The 22,504-nt window shown below is 39.0% G+C and overlaps 1 protein-coding gene across 1 annotated transcript in view; it reads right to left on the bottom strand.

Annotated features, from left to right (window-relative positions):
- Window positions 1-1,592: 1,592 nt before the first annotated feature.
- The window catches only part of Acot12 (acyl-CoA thioesterase 12), a 49,014-nt gene continuing 28,102 nt past the window's right edge, over window positions 1,593-22,504 (bottom strand). The window contains exons 6-15 of the mRNA XM_047556043.1: window positions 20,077-20,233; window positions 18,441-18,560; window positions 17,527-17,677; window positions 16,839-16,894; window positions 16,497-16,560; window positions 15,343-15,426; window positions 9,135-9,268; window positions 7,014-7,142; window positions 5,370-5,496; window positions 1,593-5,111 (exon numbers count right to left, since the gene is read on the bottom strand). Coding sequence (XP_047411999.1) covers window positions 4,962-5,111; window positions 5,370-5,496; window positions 7,014-7,142; window positions 9,135-9,268; window positions 15,343-15,426; window positions 16,497-16,560; window positions 16,839-16,894; window positions 17,527-17,677; window positions 18,441-18,560; window positions 20,077-20,233 — 1,172 coding nt within the window. The 3' untranslated portion in view covers window positions 1,593-4,961. The remainder of the gene's footprint in view (window positions 5,112-5,369; window positions 5,497-7,013; window positions 7,143-9,134; window positions 9,269-15,342; window positions 15,427-16,496; window positions 16,561-16,838; window positions 16,895-17,526; window positions 17,678-18,440; window positions 18,561-20,076; window positions 20,234-22,504) is intronic.

Below are 22,504 nucleotides of genomic sequence, written 5' to 3' on the forward strand. Positions count from 1 at the left end.
TGGAGGTGCATATGTGGGAATATAAGATGACTCCTGCCTGATGCTTTGAATCTTCTTCATGAAACATTTTCTAAAGTTTATGATCTGAGTTGGGAAAAGAGATATGAGAAGTTTGAGGGAAGAGGAGGCAGAGTAACACAGGAAATGTGCAGGGAAGTACAGTAGCATTCAGACTCCTTGAATGCCTTTTTGAAATTTGCGGTCAGAAATGTAAAGTGTTACTGGGTGCAGTGGCACATGCCTGTAATCCCAGTAACTTGGGAGGCTGAGGCAGGAGGATCATGAGTTCAAAGCCAGCCTCAGCAAAAGCAAGATGCTAAGCAACTCTGTGAGACCCTGTCTCTAAATAAAATTCAAAATAGGGTTGGGGATGTGACTCAGTGGTTTGAGTGCCCCCGAGTTCAATCCCCAGTACCCAGCTCACAAAAAGAAAAGAAATGTGAAGTGTTACCAGCCCACAAGTTTCAACAGCTCTGTTCAAGAGTGAAGTATCAGGGATAGTTTTATTTAATCAAGGTTGGGGTTTTGTCAGAGGAGTTGAATAAGAGAGAGGTACAGACATTTTTCCAGGAGTGATTATAATGTGGAACTTGGAATCTAAGCCAGACAAGGAAAGAAGAGAGGGCAGGGTGAGGGGGAGTTGTTAAGTGATATGAGTATCCATCTCTGATCTACTTTTAAATGTTTCTAAAAAGGTCACCAAATGGGAAGTGAAAGATGGCAGCAGATGTGTAATTTTTATATGGTACTTCATCCTTGCAGGTATAAAATGAGAAAGGCATTTTAAATCTAAAATTTCTCTGACTTGTGAACCTGAAAACAGGTTGCTGTCAAGAATTGTGAAGGATCTGAGTTTTTAAATAATCTAATAAGTTAGCCCGTTACTGTTTAGTGGATGTTGGCAGAAGACATAAGACTCCCTGTTCAGAGACCAAAGAGTATATTACTCATGACACAGCAAGTAGCATAAGTATCAGCTTGTTTTTGTTACTTTCTTTTTCTCCACAAGACTCATGAGGGTGACAAGATGGGTCAAGGCAGATTTTACAGTCACAGTGGGTTTGTGAGTCACAGTGGGTTTGTGTCATAGCTAAGGACACAGGGCTTAGAAATTTTTGAGCAAGTAGCAAGTATGCTACCTAGCAGCCAATAAGCCAGTGCTTCCCGCTCCCTCACCCAAAGAGCAGTACACTGAAGCCATACTGTGGTCACCTTGACCTATTTTTTAGAATCAGGAAGCAGATAAGTCTTGCAGTCTGTCACTTTAAGCAAGAATGTGCAAGACCATTCAGGGCCCATGGTGAGCTGCCTGTCTCAATAGTACATTACTTTCAACTGGGAGGGAAAATCATGAACGAACTTAATAGTTCTTATTTTAACAACCTATCCTAAGCCACAAAACTTTCTCCTTTACATATACTTTTACAACATTTGTTTTCAGATTTACCCCTGTAACAATGCTGGTAAAAATTTCTGGGTTATTTCTGAAATAAATGATGAGAACTATGAACAAAATCTTAGGCTACTATATAAAAAGTATTCTGGTTTATTTCAGTCTTTATTAAAATTATTCATCATTTCTTACAATTTCTTTTTCTAGATGTTTTCTATAACAAAAGTGATAGAAAAAGTAGATGCAGATAGCAACTCAGTTACATAAAAACCAGGAAGAATTAATAGGAACGAGCTCTTCTCTTAATCAAAAAGCTTTCAGTCCTGCTAGAAGTACTTGGAAACCCTCACCATAAAAAACGGGCATGAAATCTTGAGTGTTATTTAGAGGTGCTTTAACATGCCTAAGGAAAAAATAAGCATAACTCCATTTCTCTCCTCCCTCTGTCCTCATTCTCCAGAGGGCAGAACGTTGATGAACCAGCTTAGCTTTACCCTTGGAGCAATCACATTTGCTTAAGTCCTGGGCACCAAAGAGAATAAGCAGAGGTGAGTTCTCTAATCCACGTTATCTCTCACTCTTATTTCAGTCTCAACAGTTTCTCTGTTTTTCCCAGAATGTGCCAGAAGCACTGCTCTTCAAGGGCTGGGTCTCTGCTAGAACTTTGGCAGGACACATGCTGCGCTGGGAGATCGTCATGGCCCATTCCCTCTCCATCTTCAGGTTTTTGCTCAAACATTCCTCGATTAAGATTTCCTGACCACTCTATGTAAAATATCAGATACCACTTTCAACTCCTCCCACAACTCATCTTCATTAATGGCTTTACTTTTTTCCACACAACACACCTTTTGGTATCCCACATGATTTAATTGTTTTATTTCTATGATCAGTATATTCCTGTTCCTCCCTGAACCTATGGTGCCTAAAAGTGTCTAGCATGAAGTAAATTCTTGCTAATATTTATTGAATGCATGAAAGAGTGATAAGACATATTCTCATAAAACAAGAAAATGCAAACCTAAGGGCTACAGAAGTAAAACTGGAATGCCTAACTGTGGCGTTATTTCAGACAACAGATTTTATATTTTTGATGTGCCCCAAGTAGAGCCTGATGCATTGCTATCTTTTACTCAACCATGCCCTTTTAAAAGGAAAATGAGCACTTTAATTTAGGCTATGCCGAATGATCCAAGAAAGAGCCAAGTGGATGAACACTATTTCTTCAGAGGCATGAAAATGAAATCTTTGAGGAAGGTTAGAGGGAATTGTATGATATGAGGACAGGTGAAAATGGAAAAGAACAGGACCTACCTTCTCTGTAAGACTGCAGCAAACCGAAGGAACCAACAAACACTATCTAAAGTATCCTCTGTAATGATAGAAGTGTTCCCTATATGTACTGTGCAGTAGGGCAGTCACTAACCACATGTGACCAGTAGTACTTGAAATGATGCTAGTGTGGCCAAGGAGCAGATTTTAAAAATCTATTTAATTTTAATTAATATTAATTTAAAGAGTACATGTGACTAATGGCTACTATACTGGAGAAAAGCCTGTAGGTATAGAATATGTCAATGTTACACGGCCCCCTGCCCACACTATATGCAATTTTGCTTTCCATTTTTTTCAGTTACCCTCCATGAAAGACTGTCTAAAAATATTAAATGGAAAATTCCAGAAATAAACTTCATGAGTTTTAAATCACGTGCTATTCTGAGTAGTATAATGAAATCTCACAAAGTCCTGTGCTGTCCTGCCAGGGACATGCATCTCTGTCCAGCATATCCATGATGTTTTCCCTACCTGTCCTTTAATCAATAGCTCTGTCACGAAACTGAAGTGCATGTTGACCTTCAAGTAAGAAAGTCAATAGTAGCTTGATGCTACATCACAATGTCCACGTCATCTCACCTCAGTTCATCTTATCATGTAGACATTCCATCATCTCACAGTATCACAATAGTTCAGCACAATAAGGCATTTTGAAAGAGAGAAAAACCACATTCATTTAACTTTTATTATAATATATTGTTAAATTGTTCTATTTGATCATTAGTTATTGTTGCTAACCTCCTTTTGTGTGTAATTTGTAAACTAAACTTTTATCATAGGCGCATGTATATAGGAACACACATCGGACAGGGTTCAGCATTATCAGTGGGTTCAGGCATCCACTGGGGTCTTAGACCGTATCTCCCAGGGGTAAGGTGAGACTACTGTAAATCCTTATGTCTCAGCATGAAGCAGATGAAGTTACTTTACTCCTTCAACCTCATAATATTTTTATTCTGTTCAGGAAAAAGTTTTTAAAAATACAAACTCAAAAGATTGAGGGTAGGTAGACAGCATTTATAAGTGTCTTAATCGTAGAAGCCTGAAATTTTAGCATACAAAATTTTAATGTAAGGTAACTCCTTTACTACTATTTTTTATACCTTTTTAAAAATACATAAATAGTGTTCAATTTTTTTTACTTCCAAAGGTAATGAATACTCATCTATATATCTGCTTTTCATATTATATATAAATGCTAACTCATAAAATTGCAGCACAATCCAAAATTCACATGTGCAAAATTTTTCACATATGTAAAAATCTCTTGACAAATGAAAATACTTTAAATGTAGAAATAAGTAAAACTACTTATGACCAGCTATTGGCTGTGTGTGTGTGTGTGTGTATAGGTGGGAGCAGCTGGGAAGTCTTGGCAAACCAGCAGCAGGATGAGTCTAACCTGTTAAGTGCTCTGAACACTAGTTCAGAACTCCTTTAACTTACAAAAGTTGTCTGTTAAAGGAAGCTGACGACACATTCTGCTTTGTCTTAGGAGTTAAGACGAATCATAGAGTGGAATAACAAATGTTGCAGTCTAGGGGATAAAGTGCTAAAGTAATGGTTTTGAAAGAAGGGCTCGGTTAATACTCCCTTTCTCTGTGATATCACATCTTGCAGGTACTTTGTGTGTGTATATATAGCAATAGATACTAAATTGGCCAGCCACCTTGAATATATGTAAAATGACACTAGTAAAGTAGTTTCTATTACTAAAATTGATTGGGTTCCATTACATTTTAATGCCTTAGTAATTTAAAGCTCTAAAACATGTAATACATCTTGTCAGATGCTCCTGACATGCAGATACCTGCTGCACACGGGATGCTGCCACACATTAATCAACCTACAGCAAATCAACATTTCACGTTTTATAAAATTTCAAACTCATTGTGTCTCTGTAACCTAAAAATATTTATGATGGTTTTAACTCTATTTGTACCATTTTACACAACATGTGACATTGCACCCAGGCAATTTGCCAGTATCTGTGCACCTGGAAGAGGCAGAGCCACAGATCATCTCAAACAGAGTTTTAAACCTCTTTTAATGCTAATCCAAATCAGTAGGATTAAACTTGAGATGCATTTTGGTTTTTAACCTCTTCTTAACTGCATTTTGTTTAGGCTGATATTAAATCATTCTGTGGTCCCAAAGTTTGCCAAGTGTCAGGGCTAAGGTTCTTGAAATTAAGCGTACAAAATTAAACTGCAAGTAACTGAAAATTGACCACTTAAAGTATGCTGATATCTCCATCATCAGTAGCATTCTCTATGAATTGAATACAAGAGGCTGCTGCTTCTTCAATGGATTTTGACCAGCCACCAAGATTTCCAGCAAAGTATGGAAGGATGCTAGCTGACATCTGGTTAAGGTAAGATACCTGTTTCAAAAAGAAAATACGATATTTTAAATTTTTATTGACTTGGAGTGTTTTCAAGCAAGGACCTGAATCTTGGTTGGTGGAGGGGAGCTATGATCCTGAATTCTGGGGCCTTTCTGGAATGGATCTGAAAGGATGTCTTTAGGAATTCCTTAGTGTGGACACAGGACTACAGTTAATTAAGAAATCTGGAGAAATGGAAAGATTCTTCCACATCTGTAGCAACTAATTAATTTGCAGATGCTTCATCAGACTTACAGTGCATGAAGTACTGTCAATAGGCTGGATAAGAAATCCAGCACATATGACTTCGCTTCTGATGTACTGTGGAGACGGTGGGACTGATGGCAAGATGATTGATTTGGCTGCTACCATGTAGGTATTGCTGAAAGTTAAGAACACACATTCCAGGTTTTTGTGAGAAACAAAAAATAGTCATTAGGAAATAAACTATAATAATTCAATTTATTTGTTGATTGTTTCTTTGCAGTGCTGGGGATCAATCCCAGGGCCTGGTGCATACTAGGCAAGCACTCTACTACTGAGCTTCACCCCCAGCCCACAATGCAATTTGTTTATCCATGTAGATGTGAAGTTCTGAAGACCCATCTCTTCTGGTAAGTGGCTTGCATCAAAACACCTTCTCTATGGCTACATTCAAGTATAGGGAACAGGAATAAGGGTCACAGATGCGTTCTGCTTAAGAATTATACATACTTTGCAAAACTTCCCAAAGCTGAAGTCAACCTCTAAATTAAAGTTTCATTATACCCTAAAGGTTGTAATTTCAGTTTCCACTCCTTTTACATTAAAAAAGAAAACAACACCCATTGTTTTAAAGAACCTCAAATAACAGAGAACCCTATAGACTAGAAAATAAGAAAGTCCCTTCTTTCCACTCTACCTGCAATCCTATTCCCTACCCAAAAGAACTCTTCTTTACATTTCTTTTGTGTAGCTCTCTAGTCTTTGTTGTATAAAAATGAATAATATCAACATCTTTAGAAGAAAATGTATACATGTAGATTCTTACATACACATGATAATTTTACAATTATGGTCTACAATTTGATTTTTCACCTAACAAAAAATCTTCAGAGATATTTCTGTATTAGTGCCTCTATAGGTACTTCATTCTTTTTTGGTATGAGAGATTGAACTCAGGGGCACTTGACCACTGAGTCACATCCCCAGTCCTATTTTATATTTTATTTAGAGACACTGAGCTGCTTAGCACCTTGCTTTTGCTGAGGCTGATTTTGAACTCATGATCCTCCTGCTTCAGCCTCCCAAGCCACTGGGATTATAGGTGTGTGCCACCACACCTGGCTACTTCATTCTTGTTAGTGATGGCACCCTGCTCTGAAGGATGAAATTGCATTATTCATAAGAGAGAACTTCAGTGTATTTCTCATTTTTGACATAATACATGATACTCAAGTGATCGACGTGTGGGAATATTTGGGACACTGCCCCTGAGACACCTCACTCTGGGGAGTCTAATCCTCAATCCCTGCTGATGGCTGGTTGTGTTGGTTGTCTATCTAGCACAGTTGAGCCTCTGTGAATCCTAAACAAACTTTTGGAATTTTATTTGCCTTCACTGCCATTTGTACTAAAAATGGAATGTTTTAAAAGGTTTACTAAAAATCAGGTTTATACCTCTATAGAGCAACAGGAAAAAGAACTGCTTGAGAATCCTTGTATGCTGCTTTATAGCCGGCACTTAATAGGTGGTTGTTTGTTTTTAAAATGACAGCTAAAGATTCATCCAGGAAAAGTTCAAATAAATACCATCCAAGACCAGAAATGCCTACATTGGCTTCCCTGTTTTCATATCAACTCTCCATTTCTAGGCTATACTATAAGGTATTGCTAGCATATCGAACTGTGGATACTCACCCATCTTTGAGAGGTTTTCTTCGTGATACAAGTACTGTGAAGTCTTTGGGTTTGTCACCATTGACCTCAGAACAGATGATGTAATATATCTGGTCATTCTCATTCACCCTGTCTATGACTTCACAGGACCTACGTAAACAGAACAGTGGAAAATGGGCACACTTTCCTATCTGCTAGAACAAAGCATTCACTTTCCTTATTTTCATGCATAGTCTCATTGTTGATATCCATATTCACCCTTCAGCTCACCAGACCATCCCTCCAGAACCAGCATTGTTGCTCAAAGGCTGTTTTTGGAATGAGCTGTTTGGTCAAAAGGAATAATTCTGCATATGGTATATTGGAAACAGCACTAAGTTTCTTTGACTTTTTTAATTTTTTTGGTACTGGGGATTGAACTCAGTGGTACTTGGCCACTGAGCCACATCCCCATCTCACTGAGTTGCTTAGTACCTCGCTTTTGCTGAGGCTGGCTTTGAACACATGATCCTCCTACCTCAGCCTCCTGAGCTGCTGGGATTACAGGTGTGTGCCACCATGCCTGGCAAGTTTCTTTGACTTTTGAGTCTCAGATTGCCACTTACTAGCCATGTTACATTAGGCAATTCATTTTGTTATTTCATTTGTGAGGTGTAGATAATAATACCTATGGGGTTATTGTGAGGATTAAATAAAAACACAACCCAGTGCCTGAATCACCAGTGGGTGTACAAGAGAAGTTGAGTTAGAATTAATTCATTCATTCCTTCATTCATTCAAGTTCAATTTGAATGGGATGTCAAGTGACATAGAGAATTGTGGAAGAAATATTTTAAAAGAATTAATGCCAAACTCCATAAGAACTTTGTGCACCTAGAGAATTTACAAATATTGATGCAAGGAAATTAAAAATGTTTCCTCTTCTCTCAGAACAGTTTATTGGTAACTACTCAAATCTAACACAAGACTCCAGAGATGTTTCATCCTAGTGGTATTGTCTATTACATACTATTAATCACAGTGAGTTTTAGACATTTTAAAGATGTAACTCTACCTTGTCAAGATTTGGCAATAAATAGTAACATTTACTATAAGTGGAGGCCTATCTGACCAGCCCTTGCCTTTCAGCAAGGCATCTGTGACCCTGCAGGATGCTATAGCTGAGAGGCCTGAACTGAGTGCAGCTGACAACATGCACAGCTCTGAACAGTTGTCTCTCAGTATCTGCAGGAGATTGGTATCAAGATCCCTGTGGATAGCAGTGTGGATGCTCAGGTCTTTCATATAAAATTTGCATATAACTTATGTACATCCTCCTACATAGTTTAAATCCTCTTTAGATTACTGATACAATGAAAATGCTCTCTAGGGTTATACGTATTGTTTAGGGAAGACAAGAAAAAAAATCTGTGTATGTTCAGTAGAAACACCATATTTTCCCCAATATTTCTGATCCAAGGTTAGTTGAATACTCAAATGTGGAATCCATGAATATGGAGTGTTGACAATATTCCAGAAAAGGAGAGATCATGGAAGAGGTTGAATTAGGGATAAGGAAACAGGAATTAAGAGTAAGAGAAGTAGGTTGGTGGGCACAGGCCATGATGGATAGGGGAGTGGGAAAGAGTGCCTTTCCGTCAGGACTCCCAGCTTACTCAGACAGCTTCTTGCCAGAGAGCATTGCTTCACAGAAAAAGAAGGAACTTCCTGTTAAAATTCAAGAGTGGGAAGGGCATTGGGTAATTACTTTCTCAAGAGCATTGAGGATATCTGTTAAAGTACAAGACTGTGGGCTTGGGAGCCTGGGCAGAGGTGGATTCCAATTCAGGTCCTGTCCATTTGCTGTGTGTGCAATCTCGGTAGGTCTCAGAAACAAGAATAATATCAACCTTGATGCTATGGGTAGTGTTACAGTAGATGTGGGTAAAGCTTCTCAACTCAATGTAAATGACCAATTAGTGAGCATTTTCATTTTTGTTTCACATCTCTCAATATCACCTGACATAGTATTCTGTGCACAGTAAGATTTAATAATTACTCTTAATTAACAAAACATTGGGTCCTGGAGATGGGCTACAATGTGGAAGTCATCTTTCACATACTCCAGGGTTGATTAAGAAAAAAAATTAAATTTGTTCTTACATGTAATGGGGGTCCCACAGAGGTCGCTTTGTAAAGTCCGACAAGAGACAATAAGCCAAGTTTGCTGGGCTTTTCACATGCTTTTCAACCCAAACAGCTAAAACATCTTGCTCTTCCAGAGTATATATTTTTATCTAAAAGATATTAACAAGAAAAATTAAATTACCAGAGAAAAATTAATGTTTTTTCTTTTAAAAACCATATGAATATATATACATATTCATATCATAGATCGATTACATGAGCTAAAAGGCATATTGTAACCTGAATAAAAAATGAAGCCACAACATGACAATTTCATCATGAGTACTTGGGTATTTACAAGTCTGACCAGGATGCTGGTTCTGTGACTTAAGGGTGGGTTTTTTACTGTGCAAGAGATTTTTTTTCCTTGAAAAATGAAGAACATAAGCCTTTCTCTCCTGATCTCTTGATGATGTTTGCCTGCCTCTACCCAGGGACAACAGAAAATATCACTATGCTGCTAGTCAGGCCAGTGCCTCATGTCCCTCTGTGCTATGCCTTAGGACACTTTCCCAGGATATCAGCATATATTCCAGTGGGCTAAGGGGACCCTGGACACAACCCAACCACCTCCAGAACCAACTCGAGCTCTCAATAGGACCCCTGAAGCACTCTATTTACTCAGCACAAAGCATTCTTTGATTTTTGTATCATCAGAACTCATCTTTCTGCGAGGCCAGTTCCTGGGTTTCTAATGTATATTATTCCTTAGATAAGAGGAGGCCCATCTTGGGGGAGCCATTTGACATATATTTAAACATTAATGCATCCCTTGTTAAGAAGAGGGAGCTTTCCCTCTACTGTGCTTTTGACAATAATCAAGATGTGAGTTCTGCTAAGAGCACATTTCTTTTCTGCTCATTTTCTCCATCTCTTTCAGGGTACTTTGAAGTTAGTGTTGAAATTTGCCATGCTGTCATTCCCATGGCAACAAACTGTGAGAAGACAAACAAATAGGAGGTTAGGACTTCACTGCAGGAATCAGGCAGATGGAAAAATCATTTATTTATTTATTTAAATATATGTATAGTAATTATTTTAATATGTGTGTATTTAAACATAAAATACACATATATACACAAATGTAATTAATAAGCGAATAAAAAATTGAGAAATTAATTGAAAGCAGCATTGATACAAACAAGTGATTATTTCTGCAAAGTATCTCTTTGATGCCAAGTATGACTTTAAATCCAGTCTGCAAAGGCAGATGTGGCCTAGACTGTGAGTAGGTGTCAAACACAAAGGAAAACATGGATGGAGCTCCAGCAGGTTGCTGAGACTCCCCCTACTTAGCCTGAGAATGCCTCCCTGTGCCCACAGCACAGGGGGAGAGAAAGATCACTTAAATCCAGGGGGAAGCCACTTTCTCAAAACATGGTGGGCAGGTGGCTCTAGGCCAGACCACTGGGGCTCTGAAAAATCTCAGAAGAACTGAGGATATGTGGCCTGGAAGAATTCTAGATCCTTGGTCATATTCTGGCCTTGGAGCAGCCAGGTTCCTTGGTGAAGCCAGAGTGAAGTGGGATGTGATATTGGGCTGAGCCCTTAAGAGTGGAACTGTGTTCTCTCCTCCTCAATTCATATGTTGCAGTCCTAACCTCTTGGACCTCAGAATGTGACCTTACATGGAAATCGGGTCATTGCAGATATAATTAGTTAAGATGAGGTCACACCACAGAAGGGTGGGCCCCTAATCCGACATCTTATAAAAAGGAGAAATTGGACATAGACTCACACACAAGGAGAACAACACCTGAAGATGGAGACAGAGATTCATCCGAGGATGCATCTACAAGTCAAGGAACCCAAGCACTGCACACTGCCAGAAGCTAGGTGCGGCGCATGACCCCAGTTCTCCCTCTTTCCCTCTAAAGCAGCCAACCCTGCCAACGTATTGCTCTCTGACTCCCAACTTTCAGAACCAAGAGACACTGACCCGGTGTGTGGCATCCTGAGATGGCAGTCCTAGGAAGCTAAAGCAGCACTTTTCCAGGGAGCTGCTCCTCAGGCTGCAGACACATAGTGCTGCTTCCTATCCCGGAGCCAAAGTCAACATCAAGCTCTGTCGCTACCATTCAATTCTGCCTCTACAGAGCTCCCTCAGCATACTGAATGCCAGGAGGTGAGCACGTGGGATTGAATTCCTTCCTCCAGAAGGTGAGGACCACACAGTCATCCATGTCCCATTACCCAAATCAGGGACCTGGCCGCAGAGTGGACAAGAAACAATGACTGACCTTGGTTAAGAAAAAGACAACTTTTGTTTCATGAAAAAATTCTCCAAAGACAATTCTCCAAGAAAATGACTTCCCGTTTATGCTCAGGAGAACAGAGGTTAAATTCCATTTGTAACAACTCAAACGTTTCCTTTATCAAATGGTGGTTGGAGAACTGATTCTGTGAAATGAAGCTTAAAGTAAGTAGGCTCAAGAGTTGCTAATGTGAGCTTACTAATATTTTTATTAGTGGTGTTATTTATTCATTCTAAGAAGATTCCATTTGAATTTGGGTTTGAAGGTCACATAAATGGTACAAAAGGAAACAACAAAAATTTTTGAATTTTCGTACTGTTTGTTGACAAACTATTATTGAGATTGCATTATGGGAAATAAGGCAAAATTGGTTTTTATAAAAGTCTAAGGGGATTTCAAATTTTCCTTAGAGGTACCTCGAATAACAACAGGGCTAATGGGGGCAGGGGTGGGCAGGTGGAGCTGTGGTCCTCACCCCACCCTCAACTTTGATAAGAAGAACTCCCTTCTGGTCTGTTTCCTCTTCTGTTGTTCTGTCCTGGGAAGAGGTTTTCAGTGGTTCATACTATTCCAACGTTCACATGATTTCCCCAGCACATTCTCAGCTACTCCTTCATGAAAAGATACTCTAATCAGACCAGTCTCCCTCTTGGGGTAATTCACATCAGAAGGACTCAGCTCAAAAAATTCTTCCTAAAAGCCTTCTCCACCCTCCAGCACCTTACTCCTGACACCATCTTTCAAGAGATAAGAATTACCCCCTTTTGGTCTTTCACCCTAAGTAGGTCTTACTTTACTTTGAATCTCCTTGGAGTACACTTTTTAGCTTAAACACTACAGTTTCTCACTTGTCTATAAACTACCTTATAATTATTCTTCAGCAGTTTTATGTACAGGTGTGACGTTCCCAAAATACACATTTTGCTTCTTAAATTACTTCTATAATTAATTCATCATTGTACATAGAAAATGAAACATGAGTTAAATTTCATTTTAAATACCATACTTTTACTAACTGTATCAAAAACAAGTATCAGTTTAAAATCTAAAATAAATATGATTTCTAACAGATTGTTGTAAGAATTATTCAACTAAATAAACTTAAGAATCATTCAACTAAAAGGTGACAGAAATAAGGGAGCTGAATTTTTTATAACTTTTTATTTTATTGATTTATTTTTTATGTGGTGTTGAGAACTGAACCCAGTGCCTCACATATGCTAGGCAAGTGCTCTACCACTGAGGCACAACTCCAGCCTGAGAATTCACTTTAAAATTAAAAATACCTAAGTTGTAAACAGTGGGAGAGAAGAAAAGGATAACTCAGAAAGAAAAACATTTACCAGATTTTTCAAATCAGAATTTTGTTATAAATATAATATTTAAAAGGAGGGATTCAGACTTAAAAGTGATAATACAAGAATGATTCTTTAATTATACAATATCTTCTGATACATATTTATATAAAGAGTCAATCCTTGATGGCACTTCTACAACACTGGCAAATTATTAATTGGGTTTGTTTCTGATCACAACTTCCAAAAGAACTGAAGTTTAAATACATTATAAAACTCACTAAATATGTTTTTTTGTTTCATTCCGGACATGAATTTGTACTTTCCATTGCTGCTCATGAATGCTCAGATGCTATAACAGAGAATTAGAAGTTGTTTTCGTTAAAAGCACTGACTCTTCATTTGGGCCTACAGATGCCCAATGGGTAACTAAAAGTAGGATCAAGCTTGGCATCCCTGCCTTCTTTAAGGAGTGTTCTTCTAAAAAATTGTAATATAAGGTTTGTTTGCCCTAAATTTATCTATTCTGTCATGTCCTCCTTCAAGACTGAGGACACCCAGATAAGAGTAACTAAGGCATTTTTAAGATCTTCGGGGACAATCAACTACCAGCTTTTATAACATCCTGTGTCCAGAACCCTGAAGTGGTGTATAGAAGTCTCTAGTCTTTGCCCAACTCGTTCCAGGAATGGCAGCCATGATGAGACCCCCCTGCCCCCCAACCTCAGGCAGCAGCAATCATGTCAAGGAAATCAAATGACCCCTTCCAGTATCATAGATGACGGAATACATACACATCCCGAGCAGCAAATGGAGACCACCCCTAAAGTGACAAGGACTTCTCCAGAGCCACCTCACAGAACCAGAAACAAGACAATGATCAACCAGAACCAAGTTCCACCAGGACCACTTAATTACTCACACCTCTTACCCCCTTCCCCAATTCTTCCTTTATTTAAACCTAGAGTTCATGTCAGTAACCTGAAGATAGGGCTGAGATGCTGGATCTCATTTTGTCTTCCCAATATGGCTCTAGATTAAGTTCCTTTCCTGCTTTTCACCACTGTTTTTTTTCCATTCTGTTTTTGGGGCAAGTGGCCAGACTTACTAGTTGAGACTCACAGACCTCTGGCTTAGGACTCTTAAAACAGAGCCAGCAATTATGTAAGAAACAAATTTCATATCAGTAAAAGAAAATAAAGTATTGAGGCATCTTTTATGAGAGATAAAAAGAAACAAATACTTTAGCTGTCTTAAACCTGTGTTTCTGCATCACTGAACAATGCAAAGAAAATTGAAAACCTAACTGGATCCAAAGGGAGTAAGGAAGCCCCTGAAAGGATTTAATAGTGAGGATAAAAATATGACAAAAGCAAACCACCAAAAATAAAACACGCAGAGGAAGTCAGAGTTGGAAAGAATCGATGAAGTATTTACTTAGATTTCAGAATGAGGTAATTATGCAATCCATTATCCAAACTGGAACATTATAATTATGATGGGACAACAGGTATCAACTGTTGTCCTGTCCCAAGAAAGTCAAGACATCCGGTTATTCCATTTCCTAGGGTACTGCTCTACTGATGATGAAGAACAGTACATAGTGAGTTGTGAGCACAGCCAGAGAGCCCACATTACTGAGCACCCACTGGGTGCTGGACCTTCCTAAGGTCTGGGAATGTACTTGGGAGCATTTTAAATGGTCCCCAGAGACCTTAGAGTCTAGTTAGTGTAAGCATCAGTTTCTGAGAGCCTAACAGTGCTCTGAAATTAGCTAACATTAAAATCCAAATGATATATGTTTATTTAAATTTGGTGACATGAAAAGCACTATAGAAATTGCTAGGAGAGATACAAAAGAAATCAAGACAAGTCTCCTTTCTTAAGAAATTTATAATCTAGTGAGGGACGATGTAAAAAACTAAATTGCTATGTAAGGCTTAAATATCAGTTCACGGTGGCTATAGAAGAAATGTCACCAGATAGTGCAGAATTAACTGAAAAATTAAATAAATCATGATAAAAGCAGCTGCCAGAGGGAAAGTTCATTAAGATGGGAGTGGCTTCACAGAGAAGCATTTGTCCTGGCTTTTGAAGACCAGGTTGGATTGGGGTAGATGGAGATGTAAAGAGAGAAGGAGAGGTAGGATACAAGAATCTAAACTCAGCCAAGTGTGGTGGCGCATGCCTATAATCCCAGTGGCTTGGGAGGCTAAGGCAGGAGGATCCAAGGTCAAAGCCAGCCTCAGCAACCTATCAAAGCTTTAAGCAACCTAGCAAGACCCTGACTCAAAATAAAAATAAATAATTTGAAATAAAATTTAAAAAAAAAGACAGTAATAAAAGGGCTGGGGATGTGGCTCACTGGTAAATCATCTCTGGGTTCAGTTCCTGGTTCCAAAAACAGACAAACAAAAAAGCCTAAGCTCAGAGTCAGGAATATGTGGGGCATATTTCCAGGACCAAATCAACTAGCATGTAGAGACGGGACTGAAGTGATGCTTCCCTCTTAGAAACAGTTTACCCCCAATTTTTTTTTTTTTTTTTTTACCTTCTTCAAAGCAGCAAGAGGAGCAGCAGACCCACCTCCATCATGCTAACTTTGTGAAGGGCAGGTACCTATGTGTCGCCTACCTTTTCTGAAGCACTGATAACCTCCCAGCTCCTTTTAGCTGCCAGCTTTCTGAGCGCCTCCACATTGCCATTACTCAATGATGCCTAAAATACAAATATTTTAAAAGCAGTATGTTCAATGCATAGACATGAGAGCAAATATTCTCTGGTTAGAAAATGGGCACTGTAGGATTATACATAATTTTACTAGAAATTGCAACATTTTTCTTCATATGGGTATAAACCATTTTATATTCACAGTGACAATATATGAGAAGGTTTCTCCACAGAGTCAAACAGCACCTCATCAAGTTATTCAATTTTTGCCAGACCAACAGACACTAAATATTTCAGGTTAGTTTTATTTAGATTTCTCTTATGAAGTTGAATACCTCATGCATTTGAAATCCATTCACATATATTTTGTGAATGATTCGTTCATCATGTGTTTTGCCTATTTTTCTGCTGCATTTTATTATTACTCATTTTTAGATAGAGAAGGTGATTAATCCTTTGCCATATAAGTAGAAATATTTTCTTCCAATTTCTCACTTGTTTTTTGAATTTGCTTATGGTTATTTTCGTCAAACAATAATAAACATTTTGTGTAGTTGGGAAAAGAAAAGAAAGAAAATGGGTTCTGTTAGAGAATGCATATGTTAAGCTGAAATGATACTGCTGATAAATAAACTCGGGTTTTCCCTTTACATTTTATATTCAAAAGCATTCAAATGTACTTTATTGTTTTATAAAAATGCAAGGCTGGCGGGGGGTGTAGCTCTGTGGTAGAGCACTTGCCTACCATGTGTGAGGCACTGGTTTCATCCCTAGGTCACAAAGAAGCTCATATCCATATGAATTTTTAAATGTAAGCTTGTGGGCATGTCATTCAGCACAATCATGGTAAAAAACCAGATCACAATAGACTATGCTATTTGAACACAGCTGGTGGTGGACAGGCATACTGAGTATAGTTTGGGAACCATACACAGAAGTTGAACCAAGACGGTGAACAAACGGGTGGTGACAGTTACTAGTACCTTGGTTTTGCTTAATTTTGAAATGATGGGTTGATATAATTCACCTTTTCATCTAACCTGTGTAGGTACAACCCGACTAGGTTAAACAAGATTTTTGTTTTTGTAATGTTGAAGTCCAAATCATAAAAATGTTACCTGCTTGCTTTCATCCCACTGTATGCAGAGTGGAACTTCTTCTTTGTGAGAAATAACATATTTCCTGGAAAAAAAATTAAAACGTTAAATAACAACTTTCTTCCCTGCATTTAGCACACAATAGTAACTATGAGCTGAAATTGGCAGTTTTAAAAAGTTGCTTTTACTGACAGAATCAGGAAGAGTCTTTTCTACAAGTCAGTAGTCAGTTTTCACAGTCAGAAACATTAGTCCTTTTCTTTGTCCATTATGTGGGAACAGAGACCCAGAGAGGGACACTTTGTAATATAATCTGTCAGTGAGAGAAGGGTTCATGGAATCCTTACACCTCATGTCTCTTACCTGCCAAGGCGTATTCTCTTGCGTGCAATGGCTCCCCGATAGCGTCTAAAATCATCCTTTAATTAAAAAAAGACAGTAAAATAAATTTTTAATAGTTTACTGCTACTATCTTCAACTATCTTTCTCCTAAGTCCATTGGAATGGCAAAGTGGGAGGCAGCGTGCCTGTCCTCACAAAGACCTGGTGACTGTGTTGAATCCCAAAGGGCAGTTATACCCCTACAAGTGCGCTTTCTACAGTTGTTTTCATTCTTTTTTAAAAGTGGAGATTATTTTGATTTCTGTTACCAGAATTATACATAAATCTCACCATAGGGTTTTTAGAAAAGGCGAGTGTCGGTAATAAGGCACTTCCTGGGTGAGAACCAAACACACTTCCAATGGAGGTGGCCCAGCACCGAAGATTGGATGGAAGAAGTGAGTGGAGATTCAGAAGAGGGAGGTGCAGAAGGTCACGTACTACTCCAGTGTGCACCTGAGTACAGGCTCCAGGGCCTGAATCATTTCAACAAATCAGAAGAGTGAGGTACGGAGAGATGAAAAAGCCCATTTTCCTTTGTTAGGAAAAGAAGAAGGACAACCAAAGGGGAAAAGCCAAGCCATCAAGGTTGCTGCTGGTGGGAGGAAATTCCGAGTAGGACTCTGGCCCCGCAGTTCTGATTGTCGAAGCTCACGTGGTAATAACTGACCTTTGAAATGGGTTCAATTCTGGGGAAGGTGATGAGTTCTTCCTTATCATCAACAGCATTATAAATGAGAAAAGCACTGTTGATGTGGCGGCCTCGGCCCTCGGACCATTCCCGACAGTTGAAGGCCTCCACTCGCACTCCAACTTCCACGCTGCAAGGGCGACGCAGGGGGTGGGCAAGACAACCAGGGCTCCATGGCCTCCCCTGCCCGCCACCACCGCCTCCTCCTCCCACCAACAGGAGGACGAGGCCCTAGTTTCGCTTGTTGTCAGCAAATCTGTACAACCTTAAAATCCTTTTTCAGTTCATTGGACTGGTTTGCAGAAACCCCTGAGAGCATTTCCACCTTCAAGAGGGTAAAGGCCACTCTGGGTTTTACATGTAAATACATTTTATGAACATGTTTCATAATGGAGTGAGGGGAAGTTAAAGAACTGAACACTGAAATTGGACAGGAAACATATCTATTCTCTTTTTTACATTTAAAAGAAAAAAAAAACACTAAATAAAATCTTTTCATTATGTATCAGGAATAACAAAAATAACTGGGAAGTAGTTTGGATTATGATGGTAAATAACAGGTTCATTATGAGCTACTTGCCTATAAGATCACTAACACTTTGGAGGCCAAAAGGAAGAATTAATAGTTCTACTAGGAGGGCAGGCACAAGTCAGACCATCCTGGGCCATCTGCCACATGTGACCGTCCTTATGAGACAAAACACCCAGTCCATCACAGTTTACTGTGTAAGGAGGTCCCAAGCAGAACATGGGCTTAAAATGGGAATGAATTCTGAAGATGGAAATTTTAAAAAATTAGAAGCAACTTGGTTAAAGTAGTCCCTCCATTCACCTCCAGATTGAAATAAAAACAAGTATATATGTATGAATTTGAGCATCACAGTACTCTTTACCAGGTCTGAAATGTATTGTTGACAATGGCATTGAAGACAAGACGGTCTCCAACTGTCGATGGTCCCCGGAACTTAAACATGTCCACAGACTTCAGAAAGGGATGCCCCTTACACAGGCGGCTGAGGAAACAAAGGGAAGGAGAGAGGCAACAACAATTACTGTCCAAAATATTTTCGTGAACTGTTGATTCATTGAATGGATGCAGTAGATAGCACCCAGCCTGTTTTCTAAATAAACAACTTGTCGCTGGATGTGTGTGTTGCAAATAGTTCTGTACATGACCTACAAATATTTGGTCAACTCCAACTTCAACATGTCCCCAAGCAATGGGGAATTTACCAAGATGTTGGTGATTCACTCCTATCTTGCTCCCTGTGGAAGTACTGCTGAAAAGCAAACCAGTGCCTTTTGTCCTAATTTGAGGGTTATATTTATCCTGAAAGCTTGTGACTATGACCCAGGAAGGTGTGACTAGCAGGTTGGAGTGGGCAGAGGAGTGGGCAACTGCCTGATGGTGCCCTTCACACCCATTCCTTAGCTTGGCTCAACTGAATAATCCACAGATCAAAAGGCAAATTTATTTTCATCACAAACCTGGATGGGTGCACAAAGCCTGAAAGGCTACAAGAGACACATTTTACAATGTTTGGGTGCATGGAATTTAGAAATAGCTATAAAGAGCATTTAATTTCAGAAGCTACTTCAATAATTTTCTCCTTTTAGATTTTTCTCATTTTAGATTCCTACTGTAGTTATTCAGTTACTCTAAAGAATTATGCTAACATTAAGTGAACAGCTTCCACCATTGTTAATTATATGGTAAGTTTTTACAATAGAACATGTTCAAGTTCAAATCCTTTTTGTCTTTAAGAGTGACAATCTAACTTAAAAAACAAGCTCTCTTATTTGTGCATAATTTATAGAAAGGATAACTACAGGTTTCTAATTATAGTCATAACTACAGACACATTAATAATAAAATTCTTTTAATTTAAAGGAAATAAAACCTTAATTTTCAGTGATTACGAAAATTGTCAGAAGGGCAGATCCTGTTCGTAGGCATTTCCAGAGTATAGAGTGTTCCTTAAACTACTCAATTACCTACATAGTCCCAGTAAGAATAAAATAACCTTTTCAGAAATTGAGGAAAGTTTTATAGTATTCTTCCAAGTATTCCCCTCTTTGTCTTTTTATTTTTTCAGTTAGTTCTTTGACCATAAGGATTTTAACCAGCACTTTTAAAGGTCAGACCTAACTGTGACTTGCCTTTAAAAAGGTTTATTACTTGACTCTTTTTTAGTGTAAAGGCTGTCTTCCATTTCCATCTGCTTTGTCATAAACATCGTCACCATCAGTAGCACTGTCACAAGATCAACATTTATAATTCAGAATAAAGTATCCAAACTATGGGTTCAGTTTTATTTCTGAGCCAAGAACTTGTATATTCACATTCACATGGAAGGACAGATTAATCCTAAGGTAAGCTAGTAAGTGATGAATGATTTCCTCATTTTGATAAAAGGCAACATTTTCTCTCCTTGACTCCTTGACTAGTCCAATAACTAGAGCTCAGATGCTTTCTAATTGTCTCCCCACTGGTCCCCAAATCACACACCAAAAGTCAAAACCAAGAACCTTGCAGAAATAGTTGCCACCGTTTCCATCCAAGCCATAATTTGGCCACCAAATGTGTTCCCGTGGTGGTTTGCGTGGGGTGGGAGCACAAGTTCAATGCTCTGAACAGCAGTGCCCCTGGTGGCCACGGTTCCTTCCTCTTCATCACAAGTAGGATCTGAAAGGGGTCAAACAGCATAGATGGTGGAGTCAGCCAGGGGACCTGGGCTACGACTTTTCCTTACCAGCAGCAAACTCAGCTCTGGAACTTTCAGAAGAATTAAATTGTTATTAAAAACTCAAAACTGAGGAAGCAAACCAGCTCTTCGGAGTGATTTCTACATAAAGGGTGGCATATACAGTGAGTAGCAGGGTCAGGATATCAGCTTAGAAAGGACCTTTCCCAACCTATCCAACCAATTCACCTGAATCTTGATTAAAGGAATACTTTCATTTAAACCCCAGTTGTTTGGAGCTGGTGGACAGGCAAGAAGGACATAAAATTTGGGGGTGACAGATATGTCATTATCCTGATTATGGTGATAGTGTATACGCATGTCAGAACTTCTCAAGTTAAATGCTTTAAATAAGGGTCATTTAAGTATGCCAATTATACCTTAATAAAGTCATTAAAAATAAAGCAATTTAAGCTATGAAGGGACAGACGCTGAGAATCTGGTGCACTGTAAACTTCAGAGTGGGGATGTGACCCCATGTGCAAACTGTCTTGTGATGAACGCAGTCACAGCAGAAAAGACACAATCTGCTGTACTTCTCTGTGTCCTTCTGCTTCTTTTGAATCATATCAGCTTCATTTACAGACAAATTGGTTTTTACTCTCAACAATGTAGAAATCATTTACTCCAGATGCAAAGCAATAATATGTATTCAAATATGCTTCCTGCATCACCCAGTGAATCACCAGTTAGGCTTAAACCTCACGCACTATTGTTAGGAAGGTGGGAGGGAGATTCACAAAACCCGGGGACCACCCTGGTTGGACCGTCAGAGGTAGGCTGAGTTGGCAGTGGGAGGGCACAGATGTAGTTGATGTTGGTAACAGGGAGGAGCAGTCCCACCTAGGTGCCCAAGAAGGGTAGTACAGAGACCTTTTACTCTACCTCCTAATGGAATCATTGTGTACGTAATTGACAGTCTTTCATGTTTTCCCCATTTGTTCCATTGTTTATTTCAGTTTCCTTCTTAAAACTTGTAGTAGTTACTATTGTTCGAGCATGAAATGACAAACTCTTCCCATACCCTCTGAGCGCTTTAACCTGCTCTGGCTATGCCTCTGTCTCTAGTCACAGCTGGAATGATGGCCGCCAACTGTCACCATCATGTTTTCCCTTGCTTGCTCCCTCCCACTGCTCCAAACCTTCAACCACACTGGGCTGATGTTGTTGTTGTTGTTTTTCAGTTGCCTCATAAAACAAACAAACAAAAAACAACCAGACAATTATCTTCAACTTCAGAGCATATGACTGCTCTGAAATAGGCCCCCTGGTCACCACCACCACCTGCCACCACTTCACTGCTATTCTGTCTTGGCTCATTTCAGTGATCACTTTCTCAGTGACTCTTTCCTTGACCACCACATCTAAGTCCCACCATTACGAACCCTCATCTCTCTCTCTCTCTCTCTCTCTCTCTCTCACTCCTCTTTCTCTCTCAGCTATAGCTTTATATTCATTTGTGTGATTTTCTGTTATCTGACCCACTAGATCCTAAGCTCTGCAGAGCAAAAACTATGAAATTTTTTAGTCTCATATAATTATGCAACATGAGTGCTCAATATTTGTTAAAGGAATGGATGAATGAACTTGACTTTGCTGATTCACTTCACATTCATGATCCTTACTCTCAACAAAATATTTTTAGGACATGCAATGGTTGTACTGCCTCGCACGTCTGACCACTATTTATGAGAGTTCCCACTGCTTCCCGTTTGGCTTAAACAGTATTATCAGACACCCATTCTCTCCAATTTAGTGGATATGAAATGTTGACTATAATTTGCAGTTCTCTGATTTCTAGTGAGGTCCAACATCTTTTCATATCCAACCTTCTTATTATGTCTGCAGGCTTCAAGTGGTCAAGTTTGATACTTGTACTTTGAATGTTTGCAAAGTAGTGAGTCATAATTCTGCTTGGACAATTTTATGTTCCCTCCACATTTGTAGGTCTGGAACTCTGACCTGAACTGAGGTCATTCTAGTTCTTGTTTTCATGGAGCATATCCAGAAAGGATCAACTGGAGTAATGCTCGGAAGGTTTGATTCCTTACTGAAAATCTGTAATTAAAATGCTTCCAATGTTAATTTTCCCCCCAATATGCCTAGCCTCCAAACAATGGCCCAGTAGTACAAAAGCTTTCCCCCAAAGTCCTGCGTTTATGAAACCTAATATTTCACGTATTTATATTCTTTCTTCTGAAAGAACAGGATCT

Source organism: Sciurus carolinensis, chromosome 6, assembly GCF_902686445.1.
Source record: "Sciurus carolinensis chromosome 6, mSciCar1.2, whole genome shotgun sequence".
NCBI lineage: Eukaryota > Metazoa > Chordata > Mammalia > Rodentia > Sciuridae > Sciurus > Sciurus carolinensis.